Source organism: Arachis stenosperma, chromosome 5 (genome assembly GCF_014773155.1).
Source record: "Arachis stenosperma cultivar V10309 chromosome 5, arast.V10309.gnm1.PFL2, whole genome shotgun sequence".
Classification (NCBI taxonomy): Eukaryota; Viridiplantae; Streptophyta; class Magnoliopsida; order Fabales; family Fabaceae; genus Arachis; species Arachis stenosperma.
The window spans coordinates 115783662-115809594 of NC_080381.1; the positions used below are offsets into that span (position 1 = coordinate 115783662).

The 25933-nt window shown below is 33.1% G+C and overlaps 2 protein-coding genes and 1 non-coding gene across 3 annotated transcripts; 1 reads left to right on the forward strand and 2 right to left on the reverse strand.

The window, feature by feature from the left end:
* Window positions 1–1897: 1897 nt before the first annotated feature.
* On the reverse strand, window positions 1898–1971 carry TRNAI-AAU (transfer RNA isoleucine (anticodon AAU)). Its single transcript has one exon. It is a non-coding gene; the product is annotated as a tRNA-Ile (tRNA).
* Window positions 1972–3021: 1050 nt separating this feature from the next.
* LOC130981725 (cyanogenic beta-glucosidase-like) lies at window positions 3022–6928 on the reverse strand. Its single transcript, XM_057905374.1, has 13 exons — window positions 6699–6928; window positions 6546–6615; window positions 6206–6264; window positions 6016–6091; window positions 5681–5758; window positions 5472–5559; window positions 5127–5382; window positions 4918–5033; window positions 4196–4422; window positions 4080–4111; window positions 3907–3991; window positions 3700–3808; window positions 3022–3390 (listed from the first exon to the last, which is right to left on the reverse strand). The coding sequence occupies exons 1-13, from the start codon at window positions 6861–6863 to the stop codon at window positions 3138–3140; spliced, it is 1614 nt and encodes a 537-aa protein (XP_057761357.1). The 5' UTR covers window positions 6864–6928; the 3' UTR covers window positions 3022–3137.
* Window positions 6929–21718: 14790 nt separating this feature from the next.
* On the forward strand, window positions 21719–22345 carry LOC130981167 (uncharacterized). The gene has a single exon (XM_057904785.1). The coding sequence runs from the start codon at window positions 21719–21721 to the stop codon at window positions 22343–22345; it is 627 nt and encodes a 208-aa protein (XP_057760768.1).
* Window positions 22346–25933: the final 3588 nt, after the last annotated feature.

The window sequence follows — 25933 nt, forward strand, 5'->3', positions numbered from 1 at the left end:
CCAATCTATCATGCCAAGTTATGAATTCATTTGGACTAGTAAACTTCTGGTTTACAATGGCATGTGATTCAATTGCACTAATCTTGGTATAATATAACCCAGATGAAAGTGAGGGCAACTTTTCTAATATAACTTTCTTATATGAATTATGAGTTGTGATACATAAGTACTCATGATTTCCCTCATTCATAGTCTCAATATGATATCCATTTCGGCGAATATCTTTAAAGCTCAACAAGTTTCTTCGAGACTTGGTAGACAATAGTGCATTATTTTGCATTATTTATTATGAATTTTGTTCCTCCAGAAAACAAAATTATAGTTCTTCCGGAGCCTTCTATCACATTGCCCGAGCCAATAATAGTATTAACATATTCTTCTTTTGGCACAAGATGGGTAAAATATATATCACTTTTAAGAATAGTGTGCGAACTTGCACTATCCGCAAGGCAAATATCTTCAGAATATGTCCTTGTCATTTTTCTTCAAAAACAAATGATAATTATAAAATGAGTAGAAGTACATGCACAGTCAAATTATTCACATGAATACTTAACAAACACATACACATATCAAACTATTCCATCATTGATCAAATAGCCAATATTACCTTCAGAATCCTTAAAGAAATTAGATACATCATAATGAGTGGTAGAATTTTCATCATTTAAAACAAAATTTGTTTCCTTTTCTTTGTCATCCCTTTTCAAGGATACTTGATAAAGATCAACTAGGTGCCTTGGGGTACGACAGGTACGTGACCAATGGCCCTTTCCACCACAACGGAAGCATTTATCCTCAATTGATATACTTTGCCCATTATTTCTTTCTTTATCCCACTTCTGGTGAGATCTTTCTTGTGAACATAATTTCTTTTCCTTCCATAATTTTTCTTGTTATCAAAATCTTGTCATTTACCTCTTCTAGGATTAATTGCCGCATTTACTTCAGGAAATGGGGCGGCGCCAACTGGGCGTGCTTCATGATTCCTTAAAAGTAATTCATTGTTGCGTTCAGCAACAAGAAAGCAAGAAATTAACTCAGAATATTTTTAAATTCTTTTTCTCGATACTGTTGCTTCAGGAGCACATTCGAGACATGGAAGGTCAAGAAAGTTTTTCCTAACATATCGGACTTGATGAAGTATCACATGATTGTACCTTTCTTCAAAGTCTTTCCACAGATCTGCAAGATCTTTTAATGTGGGATATTCATTTTTCAATCATTCGTCAAGATGACGATGAAAGAAAATCATGGCCTTGACTTTTATCCTTTTGGGATGTATTATTTTCAGTCTCAATGGTATCTTCAAGATCCATTGAATCAAGATGGATTTCAACATCTATATCCATAATAAATAATTATTTCTAAATATATCAAGAGCATTATATTCAAGATGAAAGAGTTTCGACATAATAAAAATTTGTTACCTGGAGTCTTCTTAAAATTTGATCAGAGTCTCGTGCTGATAACGTGTTATAAAATAATTAAATAAATAAATAAAAAAGAGATAACAAATATAAAATATGAAATATAATTAAATAACTCTAGTAGTAATATTCACTACAATTACTATTATAAAGGAGATGATATATATATATATATATAAGTTTCGTATATAGATAATTGAGAGAGAAGATTAATGTGTGTTATACACTGAGGTTCAACCTCTATTTATACATGAAAAGATGAGCCATCTATGGTCATCCACATTATTCTTATCGCAACATTTAACAATTTTCTAAGTTCTTATTCTTAATCTTAACTATGGTGCATAGTAATTTTCTTTTCTTTGTAATTCTTAAGTACGAGTAATTTTAAATAAAAAAAATACTAAAATATATATATTTTTTAAAAAATCCTTTATTTATTTTTGTAATTAATATATTTTTTTTAATGGCCCATGCAGGTCTCGAACCTGCGACTTTCGCGTTATTAGCACGACGCTCTAACCAACTGAGCTAATAGGCCTATATTTTTTGATGTTTAGATTAATAAATTTTATTGTTCATTAAACTTTTCAAATAGTAATCTACTTATCACCTTGAACTTTTGCCTTAGCCTTTCTTCTAACTCAAACTTGAGTTCTCTTGTTTAAAAATCTTATTTTACTTTTCGTCTAGCATTCTCATAAAGGTTTATTAGCAGTTTTAGCACCTACTTTGTTATTATTAGTTTATTACATAATAGAATATAACATTTATTTTAGTTAATATTACATTTTATCTAATAATAGAAAAAATGATAGAATGAATTTAACAACCTGTCATTTGCTTGTAATTTGATGACACATAGTAAAAGAAATTAATAGCTGTATTTGGCGTTGGTTATAACCAAAGAAAAAAGATTGATAAACATTTGCAAAGAAGAAAAAAAACTTTACAAGAAAACAATATTACATTTAGAGTAGGGATGATCTAAGTGAGAAAACACCAATTTTTCTTGTGGTGGCTGAATATTTAGTAAATGGTTGATGAACCATTTAAATAATTAAAGAACCATTTAATTTTAACCTGAATCCATATTATTCTGAAAAAGATCTTAAATGCATTAAATAAACTGACGTTGATATATCATGCATGTAATAAGGTAATATAATAGTACAATACGAACTTGAATTATATGAGAATTTATTATGAATGTTCAAATTTTTACCCCTCATTAATAAGATCCTTTAGTTGTGCATCACGCTCAAAATTCAATACAACATCATCCATTATTTTTTCCAAAATTAAGAGTGTGACTGAAATCCGAGATCTCTAAGTAAAAATGGAGAGATATCTTATTTGAACTATAATTTATTGGTATGGCATCATTATTATACCAAGAAAATTTTTAAAGTATATAATTTAATGTATTTTTCTGGTGTAATCCTTTCTAAGAATAAATACTGCTCTATTTAATATATATATATATATATATATATATATATATATATATATATATAACACATAAATCGAATTAAAACTCAACAAGTAAATTAAAGCAAATCAAATGAGATTCCAACTCGAAACTTCTAGTTGAAGATAGAAAGACTATGTCATTTGAGCTATAACTTACTAACCTGGACTTTGAACAATACATCAAAATAACACTACATGAAGATGAAAAAAAAAAATCACAATTGAGCAATGCTTCTAATAGCATTTAAACTTATGAAATTCAACAAATAATGGTTCATGAATTTCATGTTCATAGCGGGAATCATCGTATCCATGTACTCTGCATTGTAGGAAATTCTTAAACCAAGTTGCAGACAACTTTGGATATCTTTTCTGGCCATTCTTGTAATCTACAAACACAATTCCATACCTCTGAGTGTAGCCGAAATCCCATTCAAAGTTGTCCATTAACGACCATGCAAAATATCCTTTTATGTTTGCGCCTTCACTGATCAATATTAAAAAATAGTTTCCGAAAATAATATTTTAGTTAACTTTTAGACACTCATAAAATATGTAGACAAATAAGATAGATGATTTTATTAGGAAGTTATGTAAAACAATATATTTAAGATGAAATTATGAAAACTTACGTCCAGTTATCTTCATATAAAAATAATAGTTAAAAATAGTTATCTAATGATTTCAATTATCTTCTTTACATAAAAATAATTGCATGTGAATGCTTACCTAAATTAAACCCAACTAAGTTAATTATCATAAGGCACATTAATTCTAATTACATTATTGCACTTACTTAATTGCAGTTTGAATATAGTAAAGATGACTATAGAAGTAATCAATTCTGCTTGTATCATTAAGAGCTTCTTCAAGTGATAGTGAAGGATCATTGGATTCCTCTGTTCCTATATAAATTAAATGTAACTAAATCAGAATACATTTTGTTAATGATTTTTTATAAGATCAATAGTTGGTGTGGTGTATATAACTAACTATATATTACCATTTTCAGTGATGTAGATTAAAGGGTTATTGTAATTTTCTTTAATATAGAGCAAAAGTTCTCTAAGTCCTTCTGGATAAGCACCCTGCCATGATACACAATTACCTTTTCATCCTCAGATCATAAAGCCAGTTGAAATTAAGATTGAAAATGCAAATAAAAATATACATTACCCTTGCACCCAACTGCACTCCATTAGGCTCAGCTGTCACAATTTCAATTATATCATTATATTAAGGTATGATGACATAAATGTTATATTAAAAGTTGTCAGAAGAATTGGTGTTACATGAAACTGATGAAAGAATAACAAGATCATCAGTGAGGAAACTAGGCCTTGCATCACTTAATTGTGGAGCATCAGTAGCATATTTGGCAGTGTAGTAATTCAAACCAATGAAATCAAAGGATCCTCTTACAAGCCTTGATTCATGTGAAGAGAATTTTGGTAATCTACTTCCCACCAGAGACTTCATGATAACTGGATAATCTCCTCTTGTCAATGGATCCATAAACCTGCACTCTCATTCTTAGTTTGATTCAGCTTTCTTCTTACAATGAATTAAAATCACAAAAAAAGCTACCAACAATAGTTTTGATGTAAACATGTAGTGGTAGAGGCATACCAGGGAGAATTCGGGTTCTATTTCTAGAGGGCGTGTTTGGTAAGTGACTCAGGACAGAAATGTAGATGGTGAGACAAAAACAAGAAAGAAAAATTGTGTTTCCATTCATATTTTTACTATCATTAGTAATTTTTTGTCTTCAGATTACGTATTTTTGTACTTATTTTCTTCTCAATATCTTTTCATTATATATGTATTTTTATCGTAAGATATTTACTAAACCAGGCCTAAAACTCAGTATTTCAGCTTTTGTCACCACAAAAAACACTCATCACATGCAATGAATAATGACTTGTTCTTGTAACACAAGAGTTTCTCAATTGCTATATACTCTTGTTGATTTACACAAAATGATTTTTTAGGTTCCTAAAGCATATCTACATACCATCCAAGCATGAAATCAAGGGCTCTTTGTGCAGCAAGATGATCCAATTTTGTATCATAGAGTGGCAATATCCAGTGAGAATTTATTGCTATCCCTATCTTACCCTTTTGAGTTTCCTACACACAAAAAAGAAAATGAAGATTTTGGTCTCAATACTAGTCTTAATTCAGGTTGATCCATTTTCATAATACAAATAAACATAACAAAACCTGATACTTAGTCTTGTAGATGTTAACAGCAGCTGCATGAGCTAGTAACTGATAATGTGACACTATATAAGGTTCAGTGGCAGAATCACCACCAGTGCAATTAAGGTTTTGCCATGGTGAACATCTTCCAGGTGCATAAGCTCCATTTGCGTAGGCGAATTTTCCGATAGACCATGGCTCGTTGACTGTGATCCAATGCTTCACTCTGTCTCCGAATTCCTTAAAACAAACCTCAGCATAGTCTCGAAAATCATCACTATAAAAGGGGAAAAAAAGAGGAAAAGATTAATGTTAAAGGCATGCTGACAGATCTTTTGACAAATATAAGTAAGAAATTTGAATTACACTATCTTAGGACTTAAAAGGCCACCATATTCATCTTCTAAGACTTGAGGGATGTCCCAATGTAAAATAGTCCCAAAAGGTTGAATATCTGCATTGAGTTCCAAATGGAAGGTACTAGTATCATATTTTAGGCCTAAATTATTGAAACAGAACAAGAAAAGCTTGAATTAAACAATCAAATATTTTAGCCACATATACAATATGATAACCTTTAGCTAGTAGCTCATTGATGAGGTTATTGTAATACTTGATTCCTTCCTTGTTTACACCTCCACTGAGCTTTCCCTCTGCAATTAACCAAATGATCTAACGTTTAATTAACTTAATAATAATTAATGAACATTATAATTAAGAGTTAATAGTTTAAATGATCTCTAAAAATATCACATGTAAATTAATTTGGTCTTCTAAAGATCAGAGACTTCAACAGGACCAATTTAAAGTGTCTTATCTTTCGAGTACTAAAATGACGCGAACCATTTTGACTATTAACTCTTACAATTATTTTGCAAACTTAAGAGTAAACTAGTGTCCTGTTTCTTACTTGGTAGTATTCTGGACCAAGAGATGGAGAATCTATAAGCATCCATGTTTAAATCCTTCATGATCTCAACATCTTCCTGCATTAGCAATGTTTTTCTTTTTTCAGAAGAATCAAAATTATTATGCCTAATTTCTCTGTTCTTGAATTGTTACATACAAGCAAATGATTCAGGTGATTTGAAGTACTGCACCTTGTAGCGATGATATTCATCGATGGCTATGTCGCCATTGCTTCTATCAGCTATCTTTTCTGCCATATGCATATGCAGAGTATAATATAAGAAACAAGAAACTATGAACTAAGAGTTCTATATACAACCTTGTAACTCAAAATAATCATAAAATATTTTATTTCATTTCATTTCACTCTGTTTTCAAACTTCCTTTCTATGAATCTAAAAGTTTCTATCTATGCATCATATGAAGAATCAAGCGTACCCAACAATAAAAAACTCTTCTTTTTAACTTCTTCATAAATTAAAAACAAAAGGGTCAAATATTATTAAATATTTTAAAGCAGAATAAAAAGACCTGGATAATTATGAGTGAAAGTATCCCATATAGATGGTGTTCTGCCATCTATATCTGCAGCACCTTCATACTGAAAATAAAAATATGCATAAACATTGATATACAGCACCAGCATATAAATTAAATTAAAAAAAAATCAAAGTTTCACAATACCTGATAAGCAGATGATGAAGTCCCAAAAACAAAACCTTCTGGAAAACTGGCTCTGTTGAGAGATGTAGTAGTGGTAACACCATTGTTGAATATGATTGCAGCTTCAATGATTGTTGAGGTAAGAATCAGTGAAGTACTGAGGAGATAATGCACAGTGAAATCCATAACTATAGTGTTGCTTATTTGGTCAACTTGTTCAGTTATAAATTATTGAGGACCTTATAATATACCTCTTAAATAAAGAATTCAATTAAATATGGCTCCTAACTTCCTATGAATATTAGTTACTTTTACTACTAGGAAATAAAAGTGACTTAAATTTAAGATATTGTTTAATATAAGTGTTAAATTACAATTATTGCACTCTTTGCAAAATATGTAGAAGTATAATAGTAGTTAGGAATTTACGATATACACGATAGACTAAATAACTGGATAAATTTTAAATTAATGACAAGACATATGGATAATAAAATCTTCTCTCCAACTAGGCAATATTATTAAACACTCTTAAAATATTTTAATATGATTTTCAAAACACTTTATTAATTACACTTTTTTATTTTATAACTTATAAGTGCATTTTTTTTTTGGTGACTACTTATAAGTGCATTAGAAATAGAAGAAATTGCTCTAAAAGAATGTTAGGAGAAATTGATAAATAAAAAATATTTTGTATTAAAATCATTAAAAATTATTAGTTTATGTAATATTTGCCTATTTGGAAAAAAGAACCAAGTTTTACTGCAGATAAACAACTGTATTTTAATTTTTCATTCTCATTTTTTTTTCTAAAAAAAATTTTCTTTAATTCGCATTTACCTATTGAAAAAAAAATCTAGCTGTTCAAATATACACTTAAATTCTGCACTTGAATAGTTGAATTCTGTAATTCTGCTCTTTGACTTTAGTTACTAAAATTTTGTAATTTTGCATAAAATAATACAATTATGCACCTAACAATAAAATATCAGACCCATCAATGTGGCAGAATAGTAAGCATTTACAGCTTCAATGGTGCTGTCTTGATCCCTTCCTTAGATGTGTATAATTTTTTTAGTTCAAATTATGTTCCCCTCTTAAGCTCATGAAATCTGCCATAATAGAATAGAATGAATATCCAAGACAATTATTTTAGAGCAACAACAAGGTTTTTAATAATAAAAAAAAAAAAATTGGTCTTTGATCTTTATTTTTATAGGACTGATTAGTTTCTGTACCAAAAAAATATTAATCTTTTTTTACATAAAAATTAATTAATCTCATAAAAATAAAAATTAAGAGCTGAGAAAAATATTTTTTTTGAGGTCTGCTACACATACAAGTCTTTTTGGCTTACAAGTCTTACAAGTTGGTACAAGCCTAACAAATAATACGCATTACACTCCCACGTTCAAGAGTAAATAAACGCACGTTATTCAATCACTTCCTATTTCCAAAGCGCACTACTCACCATACATTATAAACGACTCTTCTTCTTCTTCCTCCATGAAAACGAGTTTCTTGTCAAATTTAAAGATAATGAAACTTCAGAAATACACCCAAACGATTACAGAAATACACCCAAAGGATTACAGAAATACACCCAAGCAGTTACATGAATTCACCCAAACGATTATAGAAATACACCTAAAGGATTATAGAAATACACCCAAAGGTTACAAAAACTACACCCAAAGGATTTAAGAAATACACCCAAAATTCGTTAAAGTACACCTTATGTATAATTCAGAACTCTTTCTCTTTTTCCTTCTCATCTTCTGCTGCTTCTTCTTCTTCAAAAACGATTTCAGAGCTTGATGTCAAAAAATAATGGAAATCGAGAATAACGAAAAAGGAGAAAGAGAAGCTAAAAAACGAAAGAAGAAGAAGAAGAAGAAGAAAAAGAAGAAGCAATGAAAACGTGCAGTAACGGTTGAAGAAGGAGAAAGAGAAGGCAAGAAACGAAAGAAAAGAAGAAGAAGAGGAAGAGGAAGAAGAACGTGTAACAAGAAAAAGAAGAAGGTGCAGTGAAAACGTGCAGTAATGGTTGAAGAAGGAGAAAGAGAAGGCAAGAAACGAAAGAAAAGAAGAAAAAGAAGAGAAAGAGGAAGAAGAACATGCGCAAGAAGAAGAAAGTGTACTTATAAAGACTTATATAAAAAAACGTTTGTATGTGAAAAATTTCTCATTTTTTTAAGTACCTCGTGTGATAAAATAACTAAATAAATAAATAAGAAAGAGGTAACAAATATAAAATATAAAATATAATTAGATAGCTCTAGTAGTAATATTCACTATAATTTCTATTATAAAGGAGATAATTCATATATATATATATATATATATATATATATATATAATATATGTATAGTAGTAGCATATGAAAGAAAGAGAGAGAGAAAAGTTTCGTATATAGATAATAGAGAGAGAAGATTATTGTTATTGATGTTATATGCATATTGCCTGAGGATTAGCCTCCTATTTATAGGCATACAAAAGGTAACATTTTCAACATTCATTAAATTCAATCTCTCTTGAGAATGGACATCCACCTATTCAATCTTATCACAATACTCCCCCTTGGATGTCCATTTAGAATTATTACCTCGTTAAAATCTTACTAAAAAAAACCCAGTGGGAAAAAACCTTAGTGAAGGAAAAAGAGTACAATATCCTTTAGTGATGGGGACCGCCTCATTAAAAACATTGTCAAGAAAAACCCAATAGGAAAAAACCTGACCAAGGAAAAAAGAGTACAGTCTCCCCCTTTTACCGACATCATTTAATGTCTCGAAATCAGCGCATCCCAATCTCATGTACCAATCTTTCAAATGAGGATTTTGGGAGTGACTTTGTTAATAAATCTGCTAGATTGTCACTTGAACGGATCTGTTGGACATCAATTGTCCCTTGATTTTGAAGATCATGAGTGAAGAAGAATTTGGAAGAAATATGCTTTGTTCTATCGCCTTTGATGTATCCACCTTTAAGTTGAGCAATGCATGCTGTATTATCTTCAAACAGGACAGTTGGAGTTATCTTATGATCAATCAATCCACATGATGACAGAATATATTGAATCAGGCTCCTCAGCCAAAAGCACTCGTGACTAGCTTCATGAATTGCTAGTATTTCAGCATGATTAGAGGAGGTTGCTGCTATTGTCTGTTTCGTGGACCTCCATGATATAGCTGTACCACCATATGTAAATAGGTATCCTGTTTGAGATCTCCCTTTATGTGGATCAGACAAGTATCCGGCATCTGCATAGCCAACTAGTTGTGACTTGGATCCATAGGGATAAAACAATCCCATATCAACCGTTCCATGAAGATATCGAAAAATTTGTTTGATTCCACTCCAATGTCTTCTGGTTGGAAAGGAACTATATCTTGCTAGTAAATTCACTGCGAATGATATGTCAGGTCGCGTATTATTAGCAAGATACATTAGCGCTCCAATGGCACTAAGATATGGTACTTCAGGACCAAGGATATCTTCATTCTCTTCTTTAGGACGGAATTGATCCTTTTCCACATCTAAAGATCTTACGATCATTGGGGTACTCAAAGGATGTGATTTATCCATATAGAATCTTTTTAAGATCTTCTCTGTGTATATCGCTTGATGAATAAAGATCCCATTTTTTGTATGCTCGATCTGCAGGTCGAGACAAAATTTAGTCCTTCCAAGATCTTTCATCTCAAACTCTTCTTTCAGAGTTTTTATAATTGTTGGAATCTCTTCAAGAGTCCCAATGATATTTAAATCATCAACATACACCGCAATTATAATGAATCCAGATGTGGTTTTCTTTATGAAAACACATGGATAGATATCATCATTCTTGAATCCGTTTTTGGCCAGATACTCAGTAAGACGATTATACCACATTCGTCTAGATTGCTTTAGACCATATAAAGATCTTTGCAATTTGACTGAGTATAACCCTTGCGAATATTCATTGGATGGTTTAGATATCTTTAGTCCTTTAGGGACTTTCATATAGATATCCCGATCTAATGAGCCGTATAAATAGGCTGTTACCACATCCATTAAATGCATATGCAGTTTATGATATGCAGATAAACTGACCAAATAACGCAATGTTATCGCATCCACTACAGGGAAATACGTTTCTTCATAATCTATATAGGGCCTTTGTGAAAAATCTTGTGCCACAAGTCGGACTTTATAGCACACAACTTCATTTTTCTCATTTCGTTTTCTCACAAATACCCATCGGTATCCAACAGGTTTTATATCTTCTGGTGTATGGACTACAGGTCCAAAGACTTCACGTTTTGCAAGTGAGTCTAACTCAGCCTTCATGGCTTCTTCCCATTTTGGCCAATCATTTCTTTGTCGATATTCTTCGACTGATCTTGGCTCAAGATCCTTACTTTCATGCATGATATTTAATGCCACATTATATGCAAATATTTCATTGACAATTGTCTTATTTCGGTCTCATTTCTCTCCTGTAAAAACATAATTTATCGAGATCTCGTCATTTTCACAATTTTCAGGTACATGAACGTCTTCTGGCGTTAACATTATATCACAATTTTGGACAACTGCAGGTGTCTCTACTATGTCTTTTTCAACAGGAATTATATTTACCTCTTTTCTCTTTCGAGGATTTTTATCTTTGGAATCGACAGGCCTGCCACGCTTCTGGCGTGTATTTGCTTTAGTGGCTATTTGTCCTACTGGGACATCAATTTGAATTGAGGCATTTTCTGTCCTGCCGCGCTTCTGGCGTGAATTTGCTTCAGTGGCTACTTGTCCTACTGGGACATCAATTCGAATTGGGACATTTTCCGTTGGTATATAAGATTTGGTTATCCTCTTTGTATCAGAAAATGTATCAGGCAATTCATTTGCTATTCTTTGTAAATGTATAATCTTTTGAACTTCTAGTTCACATTGCCCAGATCGAGGATCTAAATGCATCAACGATGATGCATTCCAATTAAGTTCCTTTTCAGGAAGCTTATTCTCTCCCCCTAATGTTAGAAATTTTGATTCATCAAAATGACAATCCGCAAATTGGGCTTTAAATACATCTCCCGTTTGTATCTCAAGATACCTCACTATAGAGGGAGAATCATATCCAACATATATCCCCGATTTTCTTTGGGGTCCCATTTTGGTGCGATTATGTGGTGCAATGGGAACATATATCGCACACCCAAATATTCTTAAATGGAAAACATTTGGCTGCTGGCCAAAAGCTAATTGTATAGGAGAGAACTGATGGTAACTCGTTGGCCTCAAACGAATAAGTGCTGCGGCATGTAAAATAGCACGCCCCCAAACCGAGGTTGGGAGATTTGTTCTCATAAGCAAGGGTCTAGCAATCAATTGGAGGCGTTTAATAAGTGATTCTGCTAACCCATTTTGTGTGTGAACATAAGCTACTGGATGTTCAACACTTATTCCATTAGCCATACAATAAGCATAAAAAACTTGGGAAGTAAATTCATCAGCATTATCAAGGAGAATTGCTTTGATTGGATTTTCTGGAAATTGTGCTTTTAATCGAATAATTTGAGCCAGTAATTTTGCAAACGCCAGGTTGCGAGAAGACAATAAGCACACATGTGACCATCTCGAAAATGCATCTATTAGGACCATAAAATATCTGAAAGATCCACATGGTGGATGAATAGGTCCACATATATCACCTTGAATCCTTTCTAGGAATTTAGGAGACTCAAATCCAATCTTTAATGGTGATGGCCTTAAAATTAACTTTCCTTGAGAACATGCAGCACAACAAAATTCACTAGATTTAAGAATCTTCTGGTTCTTTAGTGAATGTTCATAAGAGTTTTCAATAATTCTCCTCATCATGGTTGTTTCCGGATGACCCAATCTATCATGCCAAGTTATGAATTCATTTGGGCTAGTAAACTTCTGGTTTACAATGGCATGTGATTCAATTGCACTAATCTTGGTATAATATAACCCAGATGAAAGTGAGGGCAACTTTTTCAATATAAACTTTTTATTTGAATCATGAGTTGTGATACATAAGTACTCATGACTTTCCTCATTCATAGTCTCAATATGATAATCATTTCGGCGAATATATTTAAAACTCAACAAGTTTCTTAGAGACTTGGTAGACAATAGTGTGTTATTTATTATAAATTTTGTTCCTCTAAGAAACAAAATTATAGCTCTTCCGGAGCCTTCTATCACATTGCCCGAGCCAATAATAGTATTAACATACTCTTCTTTTGGTACAAGATGGGTAAAATATATATCACTTTTAAGAATAGTGTGCGAACTTGCACTATCCGCAAGACAAATATCTTCAGAATATGTCCTTGCCATTTTTCTTCAAAAACAAATGATAATAATAATAAAATGAGTAGAAGTACATGCATAGTAAAATTATTCACATGAATACTTAACAAACACATACATATATCAAACTATTCCATCATTGATCAAATAGCCAATATTTCTTTCAGAATCCTTAAAGAAATTAGATACATCATAATGAGTGGTGAATTTTTCATCATTTGAAACAAAATTTGTTTCCTTTCCTTTGTCATCCCTTTTCAAGAATGCTTGATAAAGATCGATTAGGTGCCTTGGGGTACGACAGGTACGTGACCAATGGCCCTTTCTACCACAACGGAAGCATTTATCCTCAATTGATTTACTTTGCCCATTATTTCTTTCTTTATCCCACTTCTGGTGGGATCATTTCTTATGAACATAACTTCTTTTCCTTCCATAATTTTTCTTGTTATCAAAATCTTGCCATTTACCTCTTCTGGGGTTATAATTTGCCGCATTTACTTCAGGAAATGGGGAGGCACCAGCTGGGCGCGCTTCATGATTTCTCAAAGTAACTCATTGTTGCGTTCAGCAACAAGAAAGCAAGAAATTAACTCAGAATATTTTTAAATTATTTTTCTCGATACTGCTGCTGCAGGAGCACATTTGAGAGGCATGGAAGGCCGAGAAAATTTTCTCTAACATATCGGCTTGAGGAAGTATCACCGTTTTTTCATGATTATACCTTTTTCAAGGTCTTTCCACAGATCTGCAGGATCTTTTAATGTGGGATATTCATTTTTCAATCATACTTCATGATGACGACGAAGAAAAAAATATGGCTTTATCTTTATCCTTCTGGAATGTATTATTTTCAGTTTCAATGGTATCTTCAAGATCCATTGAATCAAAATGAATTTCAGCATCTAATATCCATGGTAAATAATTATTTCTAGATATATCAAGAGCATTATATTCAAGATGAAAGAGATTCGACATAATAAAAATTTGTTAGCTGGAGTCTTCCTAAAATTTGATCAGAGTCTCGTGCTGATAACGTGTTATAAAATAACTAAATAAATAAATAAGAAAGAGGTAACAAGTATAAAATATAAAATATAATTAGATAGCTCTAGTAGTAATATTCACTATAATTACTATTATAAAGGAGATAATTCATATCTGTATAGTAGTAGCGTATGAAAGAAAGAGAGAGAGAAAAGTTTCGTATATAGATAATAGAGAGAAAAAATTATTGTTATTGATATTATATGCATATTGCTTGAGAATTAGCCTCCTATTTATACTTTATAGACATACAAAAAGTAACATTTTTAACATTCATTAAATTCAATCTCTCTTAAAAATGAATATCCACCTATTCAATCTTATCACAACACCTCGCTATTTTTTGAATTAATTGTCGGCCGTCTAAGATTTTTCTCCCGAAAGAAGCATTCTCGCCTAAGTTGTACTCCACACCCATAGGATCAAAAATTCAGAATTAGGTGATTTGGTCATTAATCAAAGGGGGGCCAAAAATTAATGTGACTAATAAATCAACCAAACAAATGATAATATCATTTCAAGAAAACCAATCTCATCGATCAGCAATCAAAGGCAACCTTGTATATTTCACAATAAAAATAGTATCCGTATTTTGGATTTAGCCTCTATAAATATACTAGTATATCTTATTATTTTATGTAATTCATTAATTATATAGCAATAACATATTTTTAAACTAACTTTAGTTAGGATAACTTTATATGCAGAATAAATTAAATTAAAATTATAAGTGAAAATACTTAATTATCACATGCAGAGCACAAAAATTTATACTTACTTTAAAATAAATGGTGCACTGGTTTATTTTAGCTATGCTAATTTCAGATTTTTACTTGGCCATAAATTAATTTCTAACAACTTTAAAGGTTTAATTTTATAACCATCATGGCATTAGAGGTGCCAACTCGAGAGGTGCGGTTAGGTCTCAATTAATCCACTACAGATAATGAATGCGGAGTGGATTGAATGTCATAAGAATATGTTATAGTTAGGTATTTAATTAAATATTTTTCACTTAGTATAAACAATTTTATCATTGAACCAAATAATCAATTGATAATTTATTATTTTTGTTTATATAAAAACTAATTTTATTTTAATATATATAAATACAACATAATATCATATTATTTTATTTGTATTTGTGTTATTAATTAAAGCAAAAAATTTTATATAAAATTAAACATTTGATAATTATATTGTTTATAAGACGATTATATTATTTGTATTAAACTTTTAATTTGCATATTCATTAGGTTATATAATAATATTGTATATTTTAAAAAATTTATGAGTAGAGTTAGGGTTTAATTCAAATTCTATCCGATCCATTGCTACCTTTATATGACATGGTAGTATTTCTTATAAGAAGATGATGATGACAATGAGAAGAGGAAGATGAGAGTTTTAAATTATATAAATTTATCCGAAAAATAACATCAAAATTCTTTAAGTTTGAAAATTTTTTAATTTTGACACTGAATTTTTTTAACAGTGACACAAATTTTTTTTTAATTAATTAGAAGTTATCAGAAACAAAAATAGCACCAAATTTTCTTAAAAATAGCATAAAAAAGTTTTTCAACATATCTTCTTCTACTATTTCTTTTTCTTCATATTTTACCTTTTTTTTTCTCCTAACATGTTTTTCTTTTTTCTTCATATTTTGTTATTGATACAAATTTTTTTTCTGTATTATCTTCTTATATTTTACTTCAAAAATAGAAGATGTTTCTAAATAATTTTATTTTAAAGTTAAATTGCATATTTTAAGTTATAGACAATAATTTATCTTGTAATGTGTAAACCCCGGTTAAATTAGTAGATAATTAGTTAATAAATTAGTTTTTAATAAGGAGGATTAGAAATATAAATATTATATCAAATTAGGATAGAGCTCATCGAAACGAGAATTTTGACACCAATTTCGAAAAAAACGGTCCAAAATTGAACCGAACAGGCCGAACCGATTAAACCGGGTCCAAACCGGGCTGTGGGCCCAATTAGTCCAACAATTAAAAAGAGCCACGGGCTCTTATTCTCTTCATTTCCCTCAACGACGCAGCAAGCCTCCCAGGGAAGAGAAGAAGAGAAATTCGTTTACGGTGAATTCAATTTTCCGTAACTTTCCCGTTCGAGCTCCGATCGCCGCACCGTTTGCGGCCACGCGTTCACCGCGTTGAGCTCTACATTTCTACCGGAACAATTTCATAGGTAACTCATTATTTTACACTCAGCCTTCATTTCTCCCAATTTTCGAATTTTAAGTGGGAATATTAAATTTCTTTGATTTCTGATGTTTTAGGATCCAATTAGCTTGAGAAAAATGTTTACTCTTGCTTATGTGAAGCTTGGGTAAGGTGAGGATACGATAATTTTATTTTAATTTCATTAAATTTGAGCTTTGAGTATTAAATTGGATATATATATGTGTTATAAATGTGTATTAGGTTGTGAATAAATAATTGGAGCTTGAAATTGTGAATATTGGAACTTGGAGGAAGCTGATTAGTTGAATTTTGAGGGGCTGCCTTGGTTTTAAATAATTTGCTTTGGTCGTTACGTGGAAATCGGCCAAGGTATGGTTTAGGTTTCTTGCATTTAATATATAATGTTCTGTGAAAACTTAGGCTAGATGACCATAGGATAAGTTGGAATACAGGTGTATGTTTAATGTTTAGTAATTTGTCGATGAATATATTTGGTTGAAGTTTATTGAATAATTAGTTATTAATTTTGGATGGTGAATGTTGTTATGTTAATTTGGAGAGAATTATGGTTGAATGTTATTGTTGATGAACATGGTTGGTTAGGTACTTGTTGATTAACTAATAATTTGGTGAATTATTGATTTGAGGCATTTTGTGTTAGAAGCCTAGGATTTGTGAACTATGATCCTTAGTTAAATTTTGGTTGTTGGATTTGAATATTGTATGAGTATAATTGTTGATCTGAGGTAGATTTATTGTGGTGACTGATATGATGATGAGGAAGGGTATGTTGAATTGAAAAGAAAGCAGGTTTGGACCCGAAAAGGGTGGCAAAGTCCAAGTTTTAGAGGAGATGCTGCCGAAATTTTATAAAAAGTAGAGATGTTGTTTATATGATTATTTAAAAAGATTTAGATTCAAGGGTTATATGATTTGATTTATAGTTATTAGAAAAATGAGCATGTTTTAAGTTTGATTTGTTTAGAAAAGAATAAATTATGTTTTGAATTGGAGCTATTGATGGACGGAATGAGAGGTGTGATAATGAAGGATAAGGATTGATTATGTTTAATGTATGATGATGAATGAGATGCAATTGAGAATGATGTGGATGTTGATGAATTATAATTGAATTATTTATATGGCTTATGAATTTGAATAATCTGAGATACGAGATTCCCTGGATCAAGTGTCGTGGCTTGCCACCACATGTACCAGGTTGAATACTCGATACTCTGTTGACCCTACGACGTAAGTGTGACCGGGCACTATATAAATTCCCGGGAATGTTACCCCCATTGAGCAATATTGATTATTTGAGATAAAGCTATGCATAGACTCTTGGGGATGCACGTCAGGGGACAGTCTAAGGACAATTCAGACTTGTCGGGTTGGCTAGATAACCGACAGATGAGCTTCATCAGCCATAGGACAGGCATGCATCATATGCATATTACTTGAATTACTTGCTTGTGTATTAACTGGGTGTGCCTAAATGTACTTGCCATGTTAAATGTATATTTGTTATCTGCAGTACTTGTAACCTTCTTGTGCTTGCCTTTGTCTGTTTAGTTGTCTATGAAAATGCATGATGGAGTCGGAGGTATGGAGGAATGGCAGAATGGGATTTAGATTTAAGGTTAAGTTAAGTTAGGTTTAAATATCCTTAGTAAACCACCTTTTATAGTTTCTGTTTAATACTTTAAGCTCTACAATCTGAGTGTCGGCGTTCTAGGATTGCCTCTGGCATTCCCAAGACCTTATATATTATGTGTGTGGCACCTTTACCATACTGAGAACCTCCGGTTCTCATACCATACTATGTTGTTATTTTTCAGATGCAGGTCGAGAGGCATCTCGTTAGGCATCTGGACCCTTGAAGCGGAGTGGTTACAGGGTTATTTTGTTATGCTATGATGGGTATATATGTACTTGGTTTTCTCTCCGCATAACTTGTTCTTTTGATCCTCCTAGAGGTTTATGGAGAGGCAGGATTGTGTATATGTACTTTTGGATTCTGGATATGTATGTATATATATGTAAATATTCTCCGGCCAGTCTTGACTTCGCAGGCTGAGTTAGGAGCATGTTATTTTGTATCTTTGGCACTCTATTCCTACTTCTGTTATCATATGTTTAATAGTTATGGTTTTCTTAGCACGCAGGTTAACCCGTTCCTTGAGCGTTGCGCTTTTATTTTGCGATTTTGTTTCCTCTTTTCTTCACGGCTCCTAGCATATTATAATTCTTCTGCTATTATATGTATTTATTTTATTTTAGAGGTCGTAATACCACACCACCTCTGTTTTACGGCTTAAGCGTAAAGGTTAGCGTGGTAGGGTGTTACATTATGGTATCAGAGCAGTTCGTTCCTATAGAGCTTGAAAGACGGACTGATTGTACTTCTGTGCATTCTCTGTATATGTGTTTATGTGCTATTAGGATATCTGATTGATATATATGGCATAAACGTTTGTGAGCATGCATTTGGAACTTAAAGCTTTAGACCTGCGATATTGAGACTGATCAACTTAATATCACTTGTTTGGTGTGTATAAGGACCAGATGTCGACTCGCAGACGCGGTCGCGGGTGAGGTAGAGGTAGGATCGGCATCATTACTCCTAGTCCGGTAGGGAATAATCCAATAGACTTTATGGCTACTCTGGGAAATATGGCTGCAGCTATGCAGACAACAGCTGAGGCACTGGGTAATAAGATAAACCAGTGTAATCACGGGAATAATAATGATGATGATAGTCCTATGACACTTGCTACATTTCTGAAAGTTCACCCTCCGACCTTCAGGGGAACCTCAATCCCAGTGACGCAGATAATTGGATTCAGGCTATGGAACGGTCATTGCAGGCCCAACAAGCTCCTGAGAAGCAATGGGTTGAATTTGGAACTTATCAACTACAAGGTGAGGCTCAGTATTGGTGACAGGGGACACGATGTATCCTGCAGGCAGGTGACGCTGTGATAGTCGGGAGATTGGTTATTTAAGAACCATGTTTTGCTTTATTGTTCTGAGAAGTCAGTACAGTTTATGCCTGAATGGTCAGAAGCGCCGGATGTGGTGAATAGTTATTATTTGAATTCTATGATAGTAAAATATTCTGGAACTGAATGTCAGGGTGTTATGTTATTAACTACAAGAGTATCAGGTGATGATCAGAGTTTAGAGCAGATTCCAGTTGTATGAGAATTTCCATATGTGTTTCCAAATGATATTAATGAATTTCCACCTAATCGGGAGGTTGAGTTTGCAATTGAGCTGGTGCCTAAAGCCGGTCCGATTTCGATTACTCCTTATAGGATGTCACCTTTAGAAATGGCTGAACTGAAAGCTCAGCTGGAAGATCTGTTAGGTAAGCATTTCATCCGACCAAGTGTTTCTCCGTGGAGAGCACCAGTGTTACTAGTAAAGAAGAAGGATGGGAGTATGCGGTTGTGTGTCGACTATCGGCAGTTGAATAAGATCACTGTGAAGAACAAATATCCGTTTCCTAGAATCGATGATCTAATGGATCAGTTATAGGGTGCCGGTGTGTTTTCTAAGATTGACCTGCGATCCGGATATCATCAGATAAGGGTTAGAGACGAGGATATTCCGAAAACTGCTTTCAGAACCCGTTATGATCATTATGAGTATACAGTGATGTCTTTCGGTTTAACTAATGCCCCGACAGTATTTATGGATTATATGAACAGGATTTTCCGATCGTATTTGGACAAGTTTGTTATTGTCTTCATTGATGACATTCTTGTTTATTCTAAGACTGAAGAGGAGCATGTTGATCACTTGCGAATTGTGCTGTAAATTCTGAGAGACAGAAAGTCATATGCTAAGTTATCTAAATGTGAGTTATGAAAGAGTGAGGTGAAGTTTCTCGGCCACGTGGTGAGTAAGCAGGGAATAGCTATGGATCCTGCTAAGGTGGAAGCAGTGATGAATTGGGAGCGACCAACTTCAGTGACAGAGATAAGGAGTTTCCTAGGTTTGGCGGGGTATTATCGCAGATTCATTAAGGGATTTTCATAGCTCGCCTTACCTTTAACTAAATTGACTAGGAATGATACGCTTTTTATCTGGACTCCGGAATGTGAAGAGAGTTTCCAAGCATTAAAGCATAGGTTAACTACTGCACCTATATTGGTATTACCTGAACCAAGTGAATCGTTTGAAGTGTATTGTGATGCATCTCTGAAAGGTTTGGGGTGCGTTCTGATGCAGCACCAAAATATTGTAGCATACGCCTCACGGCAATTAAGGCCGCATGAAATGAACTATCCAGCACATGATTTGGAACTTGCTGCTATTGTGTTTGTTTTAAAGATTTGGAGACATTATCTTTATGGCATTAAGTTTCATGTTTTCTCAGACCATAAGAGTTTGAAATATGTTTTTGAGCAGAAAGAGTTGAGTATGCGTCAGAGGAGATGGATGGAACTTCTGAAAGATTATGATTTTGAATTGAGTTATCATCCAGAAAAAGCGAACGTTGTGGCAGACGCCTTGAGTCGAAAGTCTTTATATGCAGCTTGGATGATGTTACGGGAAGAAGAATTACTAAGGGCATTTCAAGGTTTGAATTTGGGAATTAGAGAAGAATCTGGAATCCTATGTTTGAGTCAATTGCAGATTTCAAGTGATTTTAAATCAAAACTTCTGAAGGCCCATCAAGACGGTGAAGCGTTACGTAAGGTATTACCAGCAGTTGAATAGGAAAAACAGTGGAGAGTGTCAGAAGGTCAGGATGGTTTGTGGAGGTTCAAGAACCAGATTATTGTGCCAGATATCGGAGACCTGCGACAGAGTATTTTGAAGGAAGCTCATAAGAGTGGATTCTCAATTCACCTAGGGAGTACTAAAATGTATCAGGATCTGAAAGCGATGTTCTGGTGACCAGGGATGAAGAATGATGTGACATTGCATGTATCTAAATGTTTAACATGTCAGAAGGTTAAGATTGAGCATCAGAGACCATCAGGAACCCTTCAGCCTTTAGAGATTCCACAATGAAAATGGGAGAGTATCGCAATGGATTTTGTGATAGGTTTGCCTAGAACCCGGTCTGGTTGTGACGCTATTTGGGTGGTTGTGGACCGATTGACGAAATCAGCTCATTTTCTTCCTATCCGAATAAGTTGCACAATGGAGGAATTAGCACGAATGTATATTAAAGAGATTGTCAGGTTGCATGACGTGCCTTCTACCATTATATCTGATAGGGATCCTCGTTTTACATCAAGATTCTAGGGAGCTTTTCAGTGTGCATTTGGGACTCAGTTAAGCTTGAGTACTGCGTATCACCCTCAGACAGATGGTCAGTCAGAGAGAACTATTCAGACCTTGGAGGATATGCTAAGGGCTTGTGTTTTGGACCAGCCAGCGAGCTAGGATCGGTATATGCCATTAATAGAATTTGCTTATAATAATAGCTATCATGCAAGCATTGGAATGGCTCCGTATGAGGCTCTGTATGACAGGAAATGTCAATTTCCATTGTGTTGGTATGAAACTGGAGAAAGGAGTTTATTAGGGCCTGAGGTGATAGCTGAAATGACTGAGCAGATAAAGGAGATTTGTAGTCGAATGCTTATAGCCCAAAGCCGTCAGAAGAGCTATGCTGATCAGAGGCGAAAGCCTTTGGAATTTGAAGAAGGAGAACATGTCTTTTTGAAAGTTACACCAACCACTGGAGTGGGAAGAGCTATTAAGACTAAGAAACTGAATCCCCGTTATATTGGATCCTTTGAGATTCTGAAGAGGATTGGGCCAGTGGCTTATAAAATTGCCTTACCGCCATATCTTTCGAATTTGCACAACTTGTTTCATGTGTCTCAGCTTAGGAAGTACACTCCTGATGCAAGTCATGTTCTAGAACCAGAACCAATCCAAGTGAGAGAAGATCTAACACTTCCAGTAATTCCGGTAAGAATTGATGACACTAGTGTTAAACAATTACGAGGAAGAGAAGTATCATTGGTAAAAGTATCTTGGAGTCGAGCTGGTATTGAGGAATATACATGGGAACTCGAATCAGATATGCGAAAGGACTATCCACATCTCTTTTCAGGTAACTAGATTTGAATTTTGAGGACAAAATTCTTTATTAGGTGGGTAGGATGTAAACCCCGGTTAAATTAGTAGATAATTAGTTAATAAATTAGTTTTTAATAAGGAGGATTAGAAATATAAATATTATATCAAATTAGGATAGAGCTCATCGAAACGAGAATTTTGACACCAATTTCGAAAAAAACGGTCCAAAATTGGACCGAACAGGCCGAACCGGTTAAACTGGGTCCAAACCGGGCTGTGGGCCCAATTAGTCCAACAATTAAAAAGAGCCACGGGCTCTTATTCTCTTCATTTCCCTCAACGACGCAGCAAGCCTCCCAGGGAAGAGAAGAAGAGAAATTCGTTTACGGTGAATTCAATTTCCCGTAACTTTCCCGTTCGAGCTCCGATCGCCGCACCGTTTGCGGCCACGCGTTCACCGCGTCGAGCTCTACATTTCTACCGGAACAATTTCATAGGTAACTCATTATTTTACACTCAGCCTTCATTTCTCCCAATTTTCGAATTTTAAGTGGGAATGTTGAATTTCTTTGATTTATGATGTTTTAGGATCTAATTAGCTTGAGAAAAATGTTTACTCTTGCTTATGTGAAGCTTGGGTAAGGTGAGGATACGATAATTTTATTTTAATTTCATTAAATTTGAGCTTTGAGTATTAAATTGGATATATATGTGTTATAAATGTGTATTAGGTTGTGAATAAATAATTGGAGCTTGAAATTGTGAATATTGGAACTTGGAGGAAGCTGATTAGTTGAATTTTGAGGGGCTGCCTTGGTTTTAAATAATTTGCTTTGGTCGTTACGTGAAAATCGGCCAAGGTATGGTTTAGGTTTCTTGCATTTAATATATAATGTTCTGTGAAAACTTAGGCTAGATGACCATAGGATAAGTTGGAATACAGGTGTATGTTTAATGTTTAGTAATTTGTCGATGAATATATTGGTTGAAGTTTATTGAATAATTAGTTATTAATTTTGGATGGTGAATGTTGTTATGTTAATTTGGAGAGAATTATGGTTGAATGTTATTGTTGATGAACATGGTTGGTTAGGTACTTGTTGATTAACTAATAATTTGGTGAATTATTGATTTGAGGTATTTTGTGTTAGAAGCCTAGGATTTGTGAACTATGATCCTTAGTTAAATTTTGGTTGTTGGATTTGAATATTGTATGAGTATAATTGTTGATCTGAGGTAGATTTATTGTGGTGACTGATATGATGATGAGGAAGGGTATGTTGAATTGAAAAGAAAGCAGGTTTGGACCCGAAAAGGGTGGCAAAGTCCGAGTTTTAGAGGAGATGCTGCCGAAATTTTATAAAAAGTAGAGATGTTGTTTATATGATTATTTAAAAAGATTTAGATTCAAGGGTTATATGATTTGATTTATAGTTATTAGGAAAATGAGCATGTTTTAAGTTTGATTTGTTTAGAAAAGAATAAATTATGTTTTGAATTGGAGCTATTGATGGACGGAATGAGAGGTGTGATAATGAAGGATAAGGATTGATTATGTTTAATGTATGATGATGAATGAGATGCAATTGAGAATGATGTGGATGTTGATGAATTATAATTGAATTATTTATATGGCTTATGAATTTGAATAATCTGAGATACGAGATTCCCTGGATCAAGTGCCGTGGCTTGCCACCACATGTACCAGGTTGAATACTCGATACTCTGTTGATCCTACGACGTAAGTGTGACCGGGCACTATATAAATTCCCGGGAATGTTACCCCCATTAAGCAATATTGATTATTTGAGATAAAGCTATGCATAGACTCTTGGGGATGCACGTCGGGGGACAGTCTAAGGACAATTCAGACTTGTCGGGTTGGCTAGATAACCGACAGATGAGCCTCATCAGCCATAGGACAGGCATGCATCTTACTTGAATTACTTGCTTGTGTATTAACTGGGTGTTCTTAAATGTACTTGCCATGTTAAATGTATATTTGTTATCTGCAGTACTTGTAACCTTCTTGTGCTTGCCTTCGTCTGTTTAGTTGTCTGTGAAAATGCATGATGGAGTCGGAGGTATGGAAGAATGGCAGAATGGGATTTAGATTTAAGGTTAAGTTAAGTTAGGTTTAAATATCCTTAGTAAACCACCTTTTATGGTTTCTGTTTAATACTTTAAGCTCTACAATCTGAGTGTCGGCGTTCTAGGATTGCCTCTGGCATTCCCAAGACCTTATATATTATGTGTGTGGCACCTTTACCATACTGAGAACCTCCGGTTCTCATACCATACTATGTTGTTGTTTTTCAGATGCAGGTCGAGAGGCATCTCGTTAGGCGTCTGGACCCTTGAAGCGGAGTGGTTACAAGGTTATTTTGTTATGCTATGATGTGTATATATGTACTTGGTTTTCTCTCCGCATAACTTGTTCTTTTGATCCTCCTAGAGGTTTATGGAGAGGCAGGATTGTGTATATGTACTTTTGGATTCTGGATATGTATGTATATATATGTAAATATTCTCCGGCCAGTCTTGACTTCGCAGGCTGAGTTAGGAGCTTGTTATTTTGTATCTTTGGCACTCTATTCCTACTTCTGTTATCATATGTTTAATAGTTATGGTTTTCTTAGCACGCAGGTTAACCCGTTCTTTGAGCATTGCGCTTTTATTTTGCGATTTTGTTTCCTCTTTTCTTCACGGCTCCTAGCATATTATAATTCTTCTGCTATTATATGTACTTATTTTATTTTAGAGGTCGTAATACCACACCACCTCTGTTTTACGGCTTAGGCGTAAAGCTTAGCGTGGTAGGGTGTTACACAATGAGATATTGAGATCAATTTAAATTTTGTATTTATCGTGGTAAAATTTTTATATTTTATATAACAAATTTTAGTGTTATTTCTTTTTTTTATATTTTATGTAAAAAATTTTGGTGTTGTTTTTTTTGTCTCTTTTTATTTATTATCATTGTTTTTTTTATGTTCTATTTTTTATTTTTTATAAAATTTTAAAATATACAAAGAAAGAAAGTAAATAAGAATATAAAAAAATTTGTGTAAAAACAAAAAAAGAATGCTGATGATGACAATGGTAAAGAAGAAGATAGTTTTGTGCAGGATACAGGTTATTAGTTTATATTATTACCCTCGTTTAAATTAAGTCAAGAAATATTTTTCTATTGGTGATTAAGATAACTAGATAAGAATTCCACAGTTGTGTCTTGCTCTTGCCCCACTCCATAAAGACAAAGTAATACATGACAGCCCCACAAAATATTTAAATTCCATAAACAATTTTTAAAGATTGTTTTCCACATCATACCAGTTGGCAAAAGTACTAGCACTAATCTCGTCATTTTACTCTGCTTAATTTAAAAAAAAAAAAAACTTATTTTCACCAAACCAAAATTCGTCGTCTTGTGCCAAATACTGTAATTAAAAAAATATAAAAATCATATAAAAAATTAATTATCAAATTAATTATAAAATTTATATTAAAATATAATATATATATATATATATTAAAATAAATTAAATAAATATTTATATATTAATTTTAATGTGTAAGTAATATTTTTGTAAAGATATATTTTAATTTCAACTTTCTCCAATGGAATAC

Excerpts from the sequence above, each read along its gene's own strand:
- LOC130981167 (XM_057904785.1), top strand. The coding sequence starts at position 21,719 with ATGGCTCCGTATGAGGCTCTGTATGACAGGAAATGTCAATTTCCATTG.
- LOC130981725 (XM_057905374.1), bottom strand. The coding sequence starts at position 6,863 with ATGGATTTCACTGTGCATTATCTCCTCAGTACTTCACTGATTCTTACC. Across the intron at positions 4,112-4,195 it reads TATTCTTTCATCAGTTTCAT|CTGAGCCTAATGGAGTGCAG; the intron begins GTAACACCAATT and ends AAATTGTGACAG. Across the intron at positions 3,992-4,079 it reads GAGTGCAGTTGGGTGCAAGG|GGTGCTTATCCAGAAGGACT; the intron begins GTAATGTATATT and ends GTATCATGGCAG.